Source organism: Psammomys obesus, unplaced genomic scaffold, assembly GCF_907164565.1.
Source record: "Psammomys obesus unplaced genomic scaffold, mPsaObe1.curated_primary_1811, whole genome shotgun sequence".
In the NCBI taxonomy this organism is placed as follows: domain Eukaryota; kingdom Metazoa; phylum Chordata; class Mammalia; order Rodentia; family Muridae; genus Psammomys; species Psammomys obesus.
Genome location: NW_026596176.1, coordinates 1,114,833 through 1,130,507, shown reverse-complemented (window position 1 = coordinate 1,130,507; position 15,675 = coordinate 1,114,833). Strand labels below are relative to the sequence as shown.

Sequence of the window (15,675 nt, the reverse complement as noted above, 5' to 3'; positions counted from 1 at the left end):
AAAATTCTAATGATTCAACAACACAATGTGCTACTTCCCTCTCTCTAATACCTAGTTATTGTGACATTAAAATGGGTGTTGACTGGAGTAGTCTGGAAACCCAGGGAAAAGGTTCTCAAAACCTGCTGCTGTGAATCAACAGCTATGTGAATAAAAAAAGAAAACCCTGCTTACATGTGAGAGAATGGAAACCACATCTCTTGACCAGGCGACCCTTTAGGGCACAAGCTTAGAGAGAGATGAACAGGTAACTAAGATGTGTGGAAACCCTTTGCCCAGGCAACACTTGGTTCACTTAAACCCTGGAGGCACAAAGTCCACAAAAAGAAGTAATCTGCATAGTACAACTCTGGAAGATCAACAGTTCTGTAGCGGACGTTGGTAGAGCAGGATCCTCAAGCTGAATGTGACAGAATGGCAGTAGGATACAGAAGCACCAGGGACATACCCTGAAGAGTCTCACACAGTGGTTGGTTGGATGCCTCTGGGCCCCAGTCCTGGCATCGCTGTGTTGATGTGGGCAAATCACTTGTTGAACCGCAAATGGGTATCAAATCCAGAAAACAGGACAGTAAAAAGCAAGAGAAATGCAACATGATGCTCTGGGTTACACTCTGGCACATACAAAACATCCTTGGGAAAAGTGCCAAAGTCTAAAGTCTGCGGTTTAGTTCAGAATATTAAAGCAACGTCGGTCAGTTTCTTACTTTTAACAAATAAACTGGTGAATTCGAGGTGTGGAATATAGCAATAGGGGAAACTAGGCATTGTATATGCCCAACTCCTGTATTATCTTTGCAATTTTTATTTCTGTAAACCTAAATTTATTCCAAAATAAAAGTTCATTATAAAAAAAAAAGAGAGATGGGAAGAAACCTACTATGCTAACACTAACAAAATGATACAAAGTCATTCAAATGTTATTTGTACTAGCAAGCAAAAGTTGCTTGTGCGACTGGAAACTGGGGTATAAGGTTCTTGTTTCATATATTACTTTAACAGGATCCCTAATGGAAGGCATAATTCACTCCTGTTTACACAGTTAACTTTTTTAAGAAAGGTCTATTGCGGCCGGGCGTGGTGGCTTTAAAGCTCGTAAGAGCTAGGCGGATTTCTTTGAGTTTCAGGCCAGCCTGATATACCTTTGACAGATAATTCTAGGTTCTGCTAGTAGCTTCTCTCTAAACATCATCTCTCTACCCCAGCACCCTATAGGATACCTTTCCAGAGTCATAGTCCAATGGCTACTCCCATTCTCCAAGCGACGCGTATTTCCTGCTTCCTTTCGTCGGCTTTCGCTGTTCCCCACGCAAGGTTCGCCATTCCAAGTTTATTCACTAAGCAAGCCTTCCAGGGGAGGATTCATCCCACTCTCTCCGCCACACACACGCACACACACACACACACACACCCCTTTCCTTTTTTTCTTTTACGTCATAGTGCAACGCGCAGCCTCACAACTCCTTTCTCTAGACTTTCCACTTTAAGGCTAATGACTACCATACACTGAGTCAAAACTAGGTTGTACGCACGCACGAAGGGCTGCGAGAGCTTGCGACACTTGTCCCCATGGGGCCACCGTCCAAGCCCAGCTTCCGGCTTGCCAACCATGCCCACACGCGATTGCGTAGGCGGGGCGAGTAGAGGGCGGTTCAAGCCGAGCGGTGACAGCTATTGGCTGAGGGCGGCACGGGGCGGGCACAGACATCCGGGTAACGTCATCACGTCAGGACGTTCCAGCCCCAAACTAGAGCTAGCCGGTGACTGAGCGCTGTCTTGGTTGGCTCGTAGCCGCTTTGGGCCGCCGGTAACGAACCCGGGAGCAAGCGGTCCTGGTGAGTGTGGGGAGTAGTTGGCAGGCTGGCGGGCGAGCACAGGGACTCCGCCGGGCCCCGCGCTCCGCGAGCCTAGGCCTGCTTGGTGAGGCCAACCGACGCCGTGCCCGGCGTCTGCAAAGGGTGTGGCCGCTGGGGCTCTGGCGCGCATGCGGGCTGGGGGGGGGGCTGGCCACTGCGCGTGCGCATCCTCTTGTGCTTTGCCAAGGGCCTTGGGAACCCTGCGGACCCTAGTGCCCTAGACGCTCTCTTTGTGACCCCATTGACCCGCTGTTACGCCGGCTGCCCTGTTGCCTAGGGCAACCCAGAGAGGCCACAATCGCAGCGTGTTGCGCAGGCGCGGCCGGGCTAGTGGCAGGCCGCGGAGCCAAGGGGGGGTCGCTTGGGTTCAAGGCGGCCTCTACCTCCAACTGGCTTCGTGGACCTCATGTCTGCGGGACAAACAGGTGCTCCTGCTTAGAGTCCATGTTGTCCTAGTCTCTTTCCTCCTAGGCCTCACTCCTAATTTTAATTATTACCCCCAGGGTCTCCTACCTGCTTTCCTAGTTGGGATCTCTTGACTCATCCAACAGTTTGAACTTTTTCAAAAAGGCCTGGTGAGGGCTGTCAGTGTCCCTTAGGCTTCCTGTTGGATTTTGGTTTCTCCAATAAATTTTTTTTTTGTTTTGTTTTGTTTGTTTGTTTGTTTGTTTTTTTCTTCCTGTTGTTTGGGCACCTCCTGCCCTGTCCCCAAGCCTGTTCTTCATCTTTCTATTGGTACTATCCACCCCACTCCTAATGGTTTCTCAGGAGTGTGGGCCTCCCAAAGCATGCTCAAAGCCTTATCTGTAAACACACTGCCTGAGGAATTGCCTGCTGTTTCTCCCAGAACAACTCCTGCTCCTAGCAACATCCCATACACGTTCTGCTCTGTCCTCTGGATGCTCTATTTGATTCAGTCTGGTAGCTTCTGATAGTCTACCAGTGACTTCACATAGAGAGAGCCTCCTACACCTTCACCATCTACTACTCGTCAGTGGGTCATCTATGGCTCCCTTTTTCTGCTCTCCAATATTCTCCCAGCTCCTTGCTCTTCAGTATGTTCCCAGAGGCTTCTCTTGCCAGGCTTCTTGGTAGCTAGTATTTCACTCACTGGTAGTTACTTGCTGGAATGCCCTCCTGCTTCCTTGAGAATCTGTGTCAACAGAGGATTCTCTTTAGATTCGATGCCCAGGACTGAGGTCTCATCTACCACTTGAGCCAGGTTTTTCCTCACATCCACACTCCTAATGCAAGTTGCAGCTTCTCTGGTTTCATTTTCACATCCTGCATTTTGGTGCCCTCCAAGGGAGTCCAGTGTCTTTCTTTCATGCTTGGGTCTCTTTATTCCACACTGGGATTCATCTCTGATTCTTTTGGCTGTTTGTTTTTGGGATAGAATTTCAACATTTAGTCCAGGCAGGCCTTAACTCCCAAAAGAGTGCTGGGATTGCAGTCATGAGCTACCACATTTGGATTCTTTAACAGTGTTCCCTTCTATGAGATACTCTTCCTTTCCTGCCTGTCCTTCATGGGTCCATCCTGCTTTGTTCTTACCCCCTTGGATCTTCCTAATTATCTCTTTTCTTATAAACAGTGAAAAAGCAGTCTGGCTCCCGAGGTCCACTCCCTACACCCCAAGGTCCAGATGGCGGCCAACGTGGGTGATCAGCGCAGCACAGATTGGTTAGTAGGGCTAGGGGAACGTAGCCCATTACAGAGGGAAGGAGAAGACAGTGGGACCTCACACAGCCTGGAGGAGGAGATGTGTATTCTGGGGTCTAGGGTGGAGGGGCAAGCTTCCCCTTTGAGCTTTCCTTTTATGTGTATATTAATGCTTGTGAGTGTTTTTTTTTTGGGGGGGGGGTTGGCACACACATGGAGGGTAGAAGAGGCATCAGATCCCTGGGAGCCGGAGTTATATGTGGCAGTGAGCTGCCCGACATGGGGTCTGGAAACTGAACTTGTAATGTCTGCAAGACCAGTAAATGCTCCTAAACCTGAGCTATCTCTCCAGCCATTTCATACTGTCTACCTGATAACTCCTTTTTCCTTCTATCTTTCTTTCTTTTCTTTTTTCTTCTTTCTTTCTTTCTTTCTTTCTTTCTTTCTTTCTTTCTTTCTTTCTTTCTTTGTCTCTCTTATTTATTTGTTTGTTTGTTTGTTTGTTTATTTCCTCATAGCTGGCCATATCAGAATTCATTGGCTAGTAAAATGAGTCCTCCTAAAGTCCTAGATCATGTGTAAGGTTCTGTATATACTGGCCAGCCTTCTGTTTGCTTGGTCCTTGCTATGTGTCATCTTTAGCTTGGGCTGTGGTAGGTGGGTAGGGAGCTTAGCTCTGTAATTCAAGCCTTGAGTTTCCTTTCTCGAACCTTGTCTACCTGTGTGCAGGGGAAAACATAACTCTGTCTCACCTTTGTAGGTCTTCGCAGTACAGCATGGTGGCTGGGGCCAGCAGAGAGAATGGCATGGAGACTCCCATGCACGAGAACCCAGAGTGGGAGAAGGCCCGCCAGGCCCTGGCCAGCATCAGCAAAGCAGGGGCTGCCAGCAGCTCCAAAGCCAGCACCAGTGGGTCTGTGGCTAATGCACAAGTGAGAATGGCATGCAGGACTTGGGAACTACTGTACTGGGGTGGGGAGGTTGCTGGCTACCAGAGGATGGTGTGTCTTAGGGAGACTGTAATATTTGCCTGTTAACTAAATTCAACGAAGGGAAAAAGTCAACTTCATTGAGTCAGCCAGGGCCTGAGTGATCTTGAGGAGGATCTTCCAGATGCCTGGCTTTACTGTTGGGTCACAAACTCTGTTCCCTTCCTGTAGTTACTCTGCAATAGAGGCCTTCCCTTTTGGGACTGTAGTGCCCATGGACTTTGTGGCTGTTACTGACAGCCATGTATGTACCTCTGTCTTCACAGTATGTCTCTCAGGCAGAAGCCTCAGCCTTGCAGCAGCAGCAACAGTACTACCAGTGGTATCAGCAATACAACTACGCCTATCCTTACAGCTACTACTACCCCATGGTGAGTACCTGGCTGCAGGGTGGGAGCCTTCTGCCAGTATGGGCAATGGTTAGTAGAGATAAAGACAGACATAGCAGTGTTTGGAAACTTGCCAGCAGCCCCTGAGAGAAACTCCAGCTTCCTGCTCAGGTCTCACAAGACTGATATATCCATTCTGGTCTATCGCCACTGTTGATGCCCACATCCTCGCTGCCTCCATACTCCAGGACATTGACAGATCCTAGTACTTTGTGTGTTGCTCTGTTGCAGCTCTTCATTTTACTGTGCTCATGTTAAGATTTCTTGCTTCCCAGAAAGCACCTTCAGAGATTTTCCCAGTGCCTTTCAAGTCATAGTCCTGCTTCTCCTCGTTGGCTTGTTTTCTTAATGTGGGAAATTAACTACTGACACCTATAGCTGTGTGTAGACTTCGTTAAAGTGGGTTTTTGCTTTTCTTTTTGAATCAGGATTCTCTATAAGCCCAAAACCCAGCTTGGCTTCAGCCTCCTGAATGTACACCACCACCACAAGCTTGCCTTTTTTTCCTTTTTTATTTTTTATTTTTATTATTTATTTTTTTTTTTTAAGAAAAGGTCTCGCCATGTGGCAATGGTTGGCCTGGAACCCACTATGTAGATCAGGCTTATCTCAAACTCCACCGAAATCTACCTGCCTCAGCCTTGCCTCCAATGTCCTATGATTAAAGGGGTGAGCCTTCTTTTTACATAACATTTAGAAGCATTGGCACTTACTACTTCTCACTACTTGTTAATGAGCTCTGGGTGCTAGCATAAATGGGAAGAAGAGGTTTTTGTTTTCTTGTGTTTTAGTTTTGTTTTTTTTTTAAAGTACATGAGTTGGTGCATTTGTGTGGTGGAAAAAATAAGGGCTTGTAGTCTATTGCCTCTTGAGTTGTGCACAGTTCCAAGGGAGGCCAAAGGCATGAGCAGCCTCCACTAACTCTGGCTCCCCCTGTGCCTTGGCAGAGCATGTACCAGAGCTACGGCTCCCCCTCCCAGTATGGGATGGCCAGCTCCTACAGCTCAGCTGCAGCCCAGCAGCCAGCGGCTCCCCAGCACCAAGGGACTCTGAACCAGGTAATGCTGTGCCTAGCTGCTCCTGGTCAGCTGGGAGCAGGAGCCTGGGTTTTGAGAGGACTTGCAACCAGAAATGGTCTGCACAATTTGAAAGCTGCTCCCTCCCTCCACCCTTGTTCTTGCCAATCCGCTCCTAATCTAAAGGCTTAGCTTTTAAAATTAGGATGGGCTCAAGACTGGGCGAGGCCATGAGGCTATAGTGTTGGGAGATAGTGGGAATAGTTTATAGTTTGGCAGTCTGTCTTCTCTCTCTTCCTCAAAATGTGCACTCAAACCCACATTCAGGAGCAAGTCTCTCCCCTCCCTACCCCCTAGCACATGGTGCATACACAGCACACCCATATCTTCCCAACACGCTGCCTTTGCATCCAGTGACTCCTAGAGGAGTGGAGGAGCCTGAAGCATGGGAACTACATTGACCTGGGTTGGAGTCCTTGCTTTGTCCCTTGTGTGGACTTGAGTCATGTGACCTCTGTACGTCAGTGGCTTTTCCATGTTGAGAGGGTGAAGTCTTACTGTGTTTGGGCAGGTGTGTTGTCATGTGTTGATGTGCTCAAGAGAGAGAGCGTCAGTGGGTGTGTCACCAGTGTAGTAGAGTCAGGTGCCATTGTTTGACATTACCAGGTTGGCACTACTGGTAGCTGCTGCTGAAGAGCTGGGGCTGTGGAAAGTTGCTCAGTATCTTGAGTCTGAGTCTTCTCAGTTGTGAAAAAGACTGCTAGTGGATATAGATACCCAGGGAGTCACCAAGCACACAGAGTGGCAGCCCATAAAAGATTAGAGTACTTGGTGTTAAAGATGGATATAAGAACCGAATACGGTTTGATTCGGCACCAAGATACTGCCTGCTGCCTTCAGCCTCTGCTTCTTCCCACAGCAACCTCCTGTGCCTGGCATGGATGAGAGTATGGCCTACCAGGCTTCCCCTCAGCAGCTACCTACAGCCCAGCCCCCTCAGCCCTCAAATCCCCAACATGGGACACATGGTCTAAGCAACGGCCCTCAGCCCGGAACAGCCCCAGCCACTCAGCACAGTCAGCCAGGGGCACCTACAGGTCAGGCCTATGGGCCACACAGCTATAGCGAGCCTGCCAAGCCCAAGAAGGGTCAGCAGTTGTGGACACGCATGAAACGTGAGTTAGCAGATCTGTTGGGGGTCAGGGGTTGGAGCCTGGCTGTTAGCCATACAGGGTGGCTGGGCCTTTGTCAGGCTGTTATGATGAGCAGTAGTCTAGGGGAAGACTGTTCCAGAACAAGTATGCTCATGTTAGGGGACTGCTTCAGAGCTTGGCCTATTTGAAGGTCTGGGGAAGACCTAACTCCAGGCTCTGCTGTCCACCCACAGCTGCTCCTGGAACTGGAGGTCTCAAGTTCAACATACAGAAGCGGCCCTTTGCTGTCACCAACCAGAGCTTCAGCTCCAATGCAGAAGCTCAGCACAGCAGCTTTGGCCCCCAGCCCAACTCTGAGAAAGCTCAGAACCACAGGTGATTCTCATCCCTGCCCCTACCTACCCATGCTCTGCATCAGGGTCCCTCCGTAGGCACTACTCTTGAATGCCTTGAGGTAAAGGGAACACTGGAAATGTACAGTGCCAGTCTGCCATCTTAGATCACAGGGAAAGTTGTGCTGAGATTTGGGACCCTCCCACCTGAGTGCCCTCATCTGTTCCCTACTTCCACAGTGGTCCTTCTGGCCGGGGAAACCTGTCTGGGAAGCCAGATGATTGGCCTCAGGATATGAAGGAATATGTGGAGCGGTGCTTCACAGCCTGTGAGTCAGAAGAGGACAAGGACCGGACAGAGAAGCTGCTCAAGGAGGTGCTACAGGCCCGGCTCCAGGATGGCTCTGCCTACACCATCGACTGGAGCCGAGAGCCTCTGCCTGGGTCAGTCTGGGTGACACTATGAGACAGTGGGTCTGCTTGGTATGGCTGGGGACTTGGGTATCAGAACTAGCAGCTTCAGAGAGAAATGAACCAGAAAGCTGACAGCTTCAGGGCACTGTGGGGTGGGTAGAAGGCCCAAGAGTGATCAAGGATAGGGTTTTTGGGAGAATTCAGGGATTGCTGGGGAGGGATGGGTAGCTTGATGGCTAAGAGCATCCCCTGGACACAGACAATCTTGGGCTTGGTCCCTTTCCTGCACCACAGTGGCTGAGTTGCCGGGGTAAGTGCCTCTCTTTTCTGAGGTTTTGTGGCCCTGGGCCACGGGGTGGGGTCTGCAGACCTGCAGGTTGGTGGCTGGTTGGTAATGCCCTGCCCTGCTATATCCTCAGACTGACCAGGGAGCCTGTGGCTGAGAGCCCCAAGAAGAAGCGGTGGGAGGCCCCTAGCAGCCTTCACCCTTCCAGGGGGGCAGGCTCTGTGACCAGGGGCGGGGGTGCCCAATCCCAGCGAGGGACACCTGGGGCTGGGGGTGCTGGCCGAGCTCGGGGTAGCAGCTTCGCCAAGTTCGGCAACCGCAACGTCTTCATGAAGGATAACAGCTCTTCCTCCAGCACGGATTCGCGCTCCCGCTCCTCATCCAGGTCCCCCACCCGACACTTCCGGAGAAGGTGTGCAGTCTTGGACTTAGGCTGGAGGGCAGCTGGGAGGGGCCTGCTTGGGCCTGACCATTGTGCTTCAGGCCTGACTTTCCCCCTTTCTCACGCAGTGACTCCCACTCGGACTCTGACAGCTCCTACTCAGGGAACGAGTGTCACCCTGTAGGCCGCAGGAACCCACCCCCGAAAGGTCGGGGTGGTCGAGGGGCCCACATGGATCGAGGTCGAGGCAGGGCGCAGCGTGGAAAGAGGTGAGGCACCTTGGTGGGATTTCTGTGTAGTCATGGGTGGATTGTATTGGGTCTCACAGGTGGGGTAGATGGCGTTAAGAGTGGCTGAAGACATTGTCCTTCTATACCCATCCTCCCCAGACACGACCTAGCTCCCACCAAACGCAGCCGCAAGAAGATGGCAGCACTGGAATGTGAAGACCCAGAACGTGAGCTTAAGAAGCAAAAGAGGGCAGCCCGCTTCCAGCATGGTCATTCACGCCGCCTGCGCCTTGAACCTTTGGTGCTGCAGATGAGTAACCTGGAAAGCAGTGGAGCTGATCCTGACTGGCAGGAGCTGCAGATTGTGGGCACCTGTCCTGATATCACAAAGCACTATCTGCGGCTCACCTGCGCCCCAGACCCATCAACTGTGCGACCTGTGGCTGTAAGTCCCAGGCAGAGTGTCTCTGCCCCGGGATGTGTTGGCATTAGGCCAAGCCGCTAACTAACAGAGGGGTGCAGGGGACTCGTGGGATGTCAGAGGTAGCAGCTCCAGCTATGAGAAAACCTTAGCATGTAGGCTTTTCACATCTGGGGCATAGCCTGGCCACAGTCAGCCTGATCTGCAGGACCCTAGAGCCTGGTAGCCTTGGAATGGCCACTGGTGTTCTGCTTTAGGATGGCACAGCATTGTGTGGCAACAGGAAGTTATAGGGTGCTCACTCTTGAGTATTGGCTCAGTGTTGTTTGCTCACAGCCTTGGTGAGTCACTGATAGAGGCTGTGTTGCAGATCTCATTGAATGGGCACACAGTGGCTTTGGCCTAAGACCTCTCTCTGCAGTCAGCTTTGATTCCATTTCCTGCAGGTTTTGAAGAAGTCTCTGTGCATGGTCAAGTCCCACTGGAAGGAGAAGCAGGACTATGCCTTTGCCTGTGAGCAGATGAAATCTATTCGGCAGGATCTGACAGTAAGGCAGATACTAAGAGGGCTCTGATGTCAGCCATCCTGCCCTGCCGTGCTGTGCCTGACTCTATTCTTTTCTACTGCCTAGGTGCAAGGCATCCGGACCGAGTTCACTGTGGAGGTGTATGAGACTCATGCCCGCATTGCCTTGGAGAAGGTATGAGCTGGGTATATGGGCCTCCCATTTTTCTCCTGAAACTACCTGTACTTGCCTGTGCCTCAACACCCCTCTCTCCATGCTCTGCTTTCAGGGTGACCACGAAGAATTCAACCAGTGCCAAACACAGCTTAAGTCGTTGTATGCTGAAAACTTGGCAGGAAATGTGGGTGAATTTACTGCGTACCGAATCCTCTACTACATATTCACCAAGAACTCTGGAGGTGAGAGGCCCATCACCAAGATGGAAGGTGCTGTGCCCAGGGTGCCATCCTGCCGCCTGACCTCCAGTTCCCTTCTTTGCAGACATCACTACGGAGCTGGCATACCTCACGAGGGAGCTGAAGGCAGACCCCTGTGTGTCCCATGCATTGGCACTGAGGGCAGCCTGGGCCCTGGGCAACTACCACCGCTTCTTCCGACTCTATTGTCATGCACCTTGCATGTCTGGCTACCTTGTGGACAAGTTTGCAGACCGGGAACGCAAGGCCGCTCTCAAGGCCATGATCAAAACGTATGTGGCACTGCACTCTGCCGCCTTCTGTGCTGTGGCTCTGCCACATCCCCTCCACATCCTGGTCAGCCTTCAGCTCCTCTGCTGGAGTCTTCTCCCAATCTCTATCCACACCCCTGGCCCTTGTTCCTTTCCTCCTCGGCCACCTTCAGTTCCAGGTTTTCTCCCACTGTTTTTACCTCACTGCTCCTGGTATCATGTTCTTCTCCTATACTCCTCTTCTGTTCACATCAGCTTACAACCTGGTTTGTCTTCCCCTTCTTCCAGGCCTGCCTGCAGCTACTTGCTGCTCTTTTTCCTGACATATTGTAAAGGTGGCCTGACTCCTATTGCCAGCAGTCTCTTGATCTGAGGCCTTGTGCCCATTCCATTCTTGAGTATCAAAATTCTTTTGGACTGGGGGATGGTGGTGTTGTAGGGCCCTTGGGCATCAGACAACATGAGGTTTGCCCATGTGGGTAAGAGATCCTCTCGCCCTTGTCACACGGATATGGATGCTGTTGCCATCTTGTGGCTAGAGACCGGGGATGCTGTGCAACAAAAGGCCCCACAGCAATGTATGCCAGTCTTGCCAAGGTTGAAAAACACGTGGTCAAGAGGTCTGTCAGGAGTCTCAAGGAGCCTTGAATGCCATGCTAGGTAGCAGTGCTTTTTTAATTAAAGTAGGATGAGGCTTGCAACCAGTGGGTTAGGAAACGTCCTAGGATTTTTAATCAGTTCAACTCATCCTTTCATAGTCTGGTAGACCGCTCAGTGGGCAGCTCTCAAGCCTCAGTAGTGTAAGTAAGTAACACTTAATCTGTTCACAGTCAGCCTTGTTAGCTGCGCAGCACACTGGTTCTTGTGAGTGGGGCTCTGGTCCATGTTGACTTCATTCTTATGTGGTGTCTTTTCTGTGAACTTGGCACAGCCATTCTTGGCAGACAAGTCCCTCAAATCCCAGGCTGCCGCTGCCCTGTCCCGGGCAATTAGTACCCAATTAGTTGCAACCATAAGGCACTGCTGAGTGTGATACTCTGCAAACATTCTGGGGGGAGGGGCACCATTGTCCCTACCCTATGAGCCCATGTACCACTTACTCTGTCTGGCTCCAGCCCCTCAGCCAGCAGAGGAGCCAGCGGGGCCCATTCCCTCCTGCCCCCCTCCTACCTGGACAGGTAAGTGTGGGCGAGGGGGGTCACAGCTGGGCATTGGGGCTACCAACCCCATCCCCGGCCCCCCCTCAAGTCCCTACATGGGGAAGTTTGGAGGGGCTGCAAAAGCCAGCAGGTTCCTTGCTGAGGAAAATGTGTGCCCAGATGGGGAGCATTGCTCCCTGCTCTTGGGCCCTCCCTTGTCTGCTTGCCTCATCATTTTCTCCTCTTGTCTCCATAGCTTCCGCCCTGCGCTGCCCGTCTCCTACCTGCAGGCCGAGTTGGCCTTCGAGGGCGAGGCCGCCTGCCGGGCCTTCCTAGAGCCCTTGGGCCTGTCCTACACGGGCCCGGACAACTCCAGCGTGGATTGCCGCCTCAGCCTGGCGCAGCTGCCAGCCTTCTGAGCACCCATCAAGCACGGGCGGGGGTCAGGGCTGCAGCCCAGTGCCGCCTTTGCGGATTTTGTTTTTGAGCCATGGACATGGGTTGTAAATTAATTTGTAGGGAGTGGGCTCCATGAAGAGCCAGCATCCCTACCCCGTTTCCTACCGGGGACCTGTACAGAGATTTTTCTACGTTTTTATTTTTTGTCTCAGAGGGGATAATTGGGAGTATAGTGGAGGAGGGTGGGGTGGGGCTACAGGTTCTGTGTCCACCTCTCACCTCCACTAATGCTGTCTCAGTGTTTTTTCTCTCTCTCTCTCGAGCTCCTACTCCAGCACCTGACCCTGCGTGCTGGCCCATCCCAAGCTAGGGGGCCAGCAGAAAGAAGACAGGCCGTCCAGCCCATACCCGCCTGCAGCGGGGCACCAGCCCAGCCACAACCATTGCCTCGTCTGCTTCTTCATAGACTCTTGCCTTTGGGGCCTCAGTGTTTGGGGTGAGGGGAGCTGCTTAAAGACTATGCCCCACCTTCAAACCCTCACCCCAGAAAAGCCAGCCAGCACCACCGACACAGCCAGACCAGCGCCACACCGCACTGAGGACTCCAAGGCCTTCGCGGGACCATGCCAGCCGGGCTGCCTCGTCTTAATTCAAGTTGTATTAAGTTGTCTCCGTGTCCCTTCCTCCCTCTGCCCCAATGTTTCTTCTGATTTTTTTTTCCCTTCCCTCCCTCCCTCTTCCTCTTCCCTTCCCACTCCCTGGTTCAACACAGGTAAAACGGTTACCCTCCCTTTCTTCCCCTCTGCCTTCATGGATCACCAACTCACGTCATGTTTCCTTCTCTTTTCTCTGTGTGTGTGTTTATTTAAGTTATTTTTCTTTTTCCCTTTTCTTTTCACTCCCCCCCCCCCTTTCTGCCCTTTTACTGGAGGATGTGCTATTAGGTTGCAAACAGCTGGACTGTCAGGCTGCTTTTTTTCCAGATGCCTTCCTGCCTTCCCTCCCTACCTCCCCCCCCCCCTTCCTTCATTCTCCTTGAGCATTGAGTACAGTAAATTTTGGAAGCTTGAAACCAAAATTAAAGAGAGAGAGACAGAGAACTTGGTCTGTTTCTTCTCTGAAGTTTGGAGCCTTTGTCACTTAAGGGGAATCTCAGCGAGGGGCAGGTAGTTATGCCCTGCTCTGGCCATGCGGCACAGCCAGAGTTTCCTTAAGGGGTGCCTCCCTAGCTCCTGGTTCAGGATGAACCCAGGCTTAGGAAGGCAGACCTGAGATCCACGTGGCACCTTAGCCAGGGTTAGGTGTGGCTGTAGTTGCCCTGGCGGCTGTACCACTCTCAACCCTTCAGCTTTTAGCCTTTGATTCAGAGTTTGGGCCATGCCTGCCAGTGTTGGGGAGGGTGTGGCACAGAGCACATGATGGCCCAGAAGAACCAAGTCCCGGAACTGTAGTTCAGAAGGTGCTTGAAGCCCTGGTGTCAAGAGGGCTTTCCTCAGAGCCCTAGCTGCTGCAGCCTCCTCTCCAGGGCCTGTCAGCCTTAATAAGACCATTGTCAGGTGCAGGGCCGGTGCTGGTACCAGAAATGCAGCACAGGAAGGGGCAATCTGGACCAGATGCTCTTGGGCCTTGACCACTTCAGCCCTAAGCCCAGGCTCTGTCACCATCAGTGCCACGAAATGTGTAGGCCGGGGCTGGCGAGGGGCCCTTCTGTCATCAGGCCAAGCACCTGGCTCCCACTCGCTTTCCATCTCTTCAGCAGAAAGTCCTGACGTTTCCGTGGCCCGCGCCTGCCACCACGGAAGCGGTGTAGCCCTCGACACCTCTACTGAGTTCATGATCTCTTTTACCCCTGAAAAGCACATGCTTGGGTCTGGTGTTTCTAACTCAGTTGTCCCATTCAAGATGATCTCTTTTGTTGCCCCATCCACTTTATGTGTCCCCAGGCCCAAATCAAGCCCAGTTCTGGTCTCTTTGATTGCCTCACCCTCTTTGTGTGCCTCCAGACAGGAATCAAGACCAGCTCCAGGAAGGTTTCCACCACCTTCGCTAGGGATGGCCTGGCCCTCAGAAGCCACCCCTGTCTTCTTTGTGTCAGAAGTTTCTGGCGAGACCTCTGGCCAGTGCTCGTTCCCACCGTCCAGTGCATCGAGTATGGTGGGTCCCCGTCCAGCCACAGAGCCCGAGCCAAAAATGAGGTCTGTACGTGAGTCACGGTCCCACACTAGGCAGCCCCGGAAGCGGAAGTAGCGAATACGGTGCTGCGGCACTGCTAACACATCAGGTCCCAGCGCTGCCAGCGGCTCGTCCCAACAGAAGGCGCAGAAGGGCTCCTCCTGCACACCCAAGAAGCGGTCGGTGTAGCCAACCGAAAAGTCAACAGGGTCCAGGCGCGGGTCCCAGCGGATGCGCTGGATGACGTCAGCGGCAGTACGCAGAGCCGGCTTCTTGGACTCAGTGTCTGTCTGAGAGACTTTGGAGGACAGCGCTGGGGCCCCGGGATGCGGCCGACGGCAGCGCGCACCAAAGCGACAGCGGCCCTCTAGGAAGAAGCGGCAGGCCGCGGGCCCCTCAGAGGAATCGGTCCAGGCCTCCATGGACGCGCGGTCCACAGCGCTGAGCCCCAACTGTGACGCCAGGAGCCCCGCCTGCTTCACATAGAGGGAGGCCAACGAACTAGGCGGAGCATCAGAACTGTTCACTGCCTATGGCGCTCCCGGTCCACGCCCAGCTTCTAGGCCAACCCAAAATGACACCCTTCCCTGGGGAGGGGTTACCTTAGTGAGCCTGGTCCCTTCCAACCAGTCAATTTACATGTATATCAAGCTTCTCAGGAACTCAAGGGAGCCATGTCCCATTCCATCCAACTACTTTATATGTGCTCCTCCTTTTGGGGGCTTTAGGGAGACAGTTACCACCCTACGAAAATACTTTACAAATGCTCCTTGCTTCTCACGGCCTCATGGGAGCCTCGGAGTAAGGCTTCTCTCCACCCAACTGATCTACATATACTCTGCCACTGGGGTAGGACTTAGAGAGCCTAGCCCTCCATCTTCAGATACTTTGCTTGTGCCCAGCCCCTTCTCAGGCCCTCTAGGAAGCCGGGGCCAGCAGCCTGTGATTTACCTGTACACGGTTGGGGGAGGAGAGGAAGGCCCACTGACGGACTTACATACCACACCTCACTATGAGTAGAGTGACTGGTGGTCCCGCCTCTGTCAAATTACTTATCAATACCCGGCCCTGTCTTTCCTGGGAGCCCTACCCTCTGCCGTGGTTCCCCCCCAACCTGAATGTTTAACATTCCCCGCCCCTCGTTGGTCATAACCTGGTCTTTCCACAGCTGTCCAGGGCAGGTCTTGCTCCTGGTCCCCAGCGTAGAAGTTGACATATACAACCCACCCCTCTAGAAACTTTAAAAGACCTTATTCTGCCTCCAGTTAATTTAAATTGGTCATGCCCCTCCAGGGACCTAAGATAGCCCCGCCCCAAACCCAGTGATTAATTCTAGTGTCCCACCCTCTGGGAACCTTCGAGAATCTTGCTCCACCCTCAGTCCACGAGAAAGACACAGGCTGCCCCGCATCTCTGGGATGTTAAAACATCCGAACATCTATCTGTGGGCTCAGGCTGAACTTTGTGCCCAGATCTGTGACGCAACAGCCACCTACAGGGCGACACACAGTTGGTGGGAACAGAAGCCTTTCCTACAGGAGCGACTCCACTTCCCTTAGCAGCCACTCCCCCCCCCCAAAAAAAAAAAAAAAAACGGCGGCACCACCCAGTCAGAGTGCACCTGGAGGAATGTATACGGC

At 52.4% G+C, this 15,675-nt stretch overlaps 2 protein-coding genes and 1 long non-coding RNA gene across 9 annotated transcripts in view; 1 reads left to right on the top strand and 2 right to left on the bottom strand.

The window, feature by feature from the left end:
• Window positions 1-1,540, bottom strand: part of LOC129667943 (uncharacterized) — a 36,244-nt gene extending 34,704 nt beyond the window's left edge. For both annotated transcript variants that reach the window (XR_008718844.1, XR_008718843.1), the window contains exon 1: window positions 1,221-1,540. This is a non-coding gene — a long non-coding RNA (uncharacterized LOC129667943). The remainder of the gene's footprint in view (window positions 1-1,220) is intronic.
• Window positions 1,541-1,731: 191 nt separating this feature from the next.
• On the top strand, window positions 1,732-12,963 carry Leng8 (leukocyte receptor cluster member 8). 6 transcript variants are annotated; one of them, XR_008718842.1, is made up of 17 exons: window positions 1,732-1,835; window positions 3,451-3,539; window positions 4,279-4,450; window positions 4,774-4,878; window positions 5,844-5,954; window positions 6,832-7,087; window positions 7,300-7,441; window positions 7,639-7,842; window positions 8,072-8,122; window positions 8,232-8,510; window positions 8,609-8,749; window positions 8,870-9,155; window positions 9,578-9,679; window positions 9,764-9,832; window positions 9,927-10,056; window positions 10,139-11,503; window positions 11,721-11,784. XR_008718842.1 is itself a non-coding variant. In XM_055595677.1 (17 exons), exons 2-17 carry the CDS (start codon window positions 3,502-3,504, stop codon window positions 11,881-11,883), a joined length of 2,457 nt encoding a protein of 818 aa, XP_055451652.1. In that variant the 5' UTR covers window positions 1,732-1,835; window positions 3,451-3,501; the 3' UTR covers window positions 11,884-12,963. The 6 variants fall into 6 exon arrangements, 5 of the variants coding, with proteins under 5 accessions (XP_055451652.1, XP_055451653.1, XP_055451648.1 ...); XM_055595677.1 differs by having other exon boundaries at window positions 10,139-10,346; window positions 11,721-12,963; XM_055595678.1 differs by lacking the exon at window positions 8,072-8,122 and having other exon boundaries at window positions 10,139-10,346; window positions 11,721-12,963.
• On the bottom strand, window positions 12,955-15,585 carry Leng9 (leukocyte receptor cluster member 9). The gene has a single exon (XM_055595680.1). The coding sequence runs from the start codon at window positions 14,455-14,457 to the stop codon at window positions 13,000-13,002; it is 1,458 nt and encodes a 485-aa protein (XP_055451655.1). The 5' UTR covers window positions 14,458-15,585; the 3' UTR covers window positions 12,955-12,999.
• Window positions 15,586-15,675: the final 90 nt, after the last annotated feature.

Coding starts and splice junctions, on each gene's coding strand:
- Leng9 (XM_055595680.1), bottom strand. CDS start 14,457: ATGGAGGCCTGGACCGATTCCTCTGAGGGGCCCGCGGCCTGCCGCTTC.
- Leng8 (XM_055595673.1), top strand. CDS start 3,502: ATGGCGGCCAACGTGGGTGATCAGCGCAGCACAGATTG. Junction 7,088..7,299: donor GTTGTGGACACGCATGAAAC/GTGAGTTAGCAG, acceptor GTCCACCCACAG/CTGCTCCTGGAACTGGAGGT. Junction 10,057..10,138: donor ATTCACCAAGAACTCTGGAG/GTGAGAGGCCCA, acceptor CCTTCTTTGCAG/ACATCACTACGGAGCTGGCA.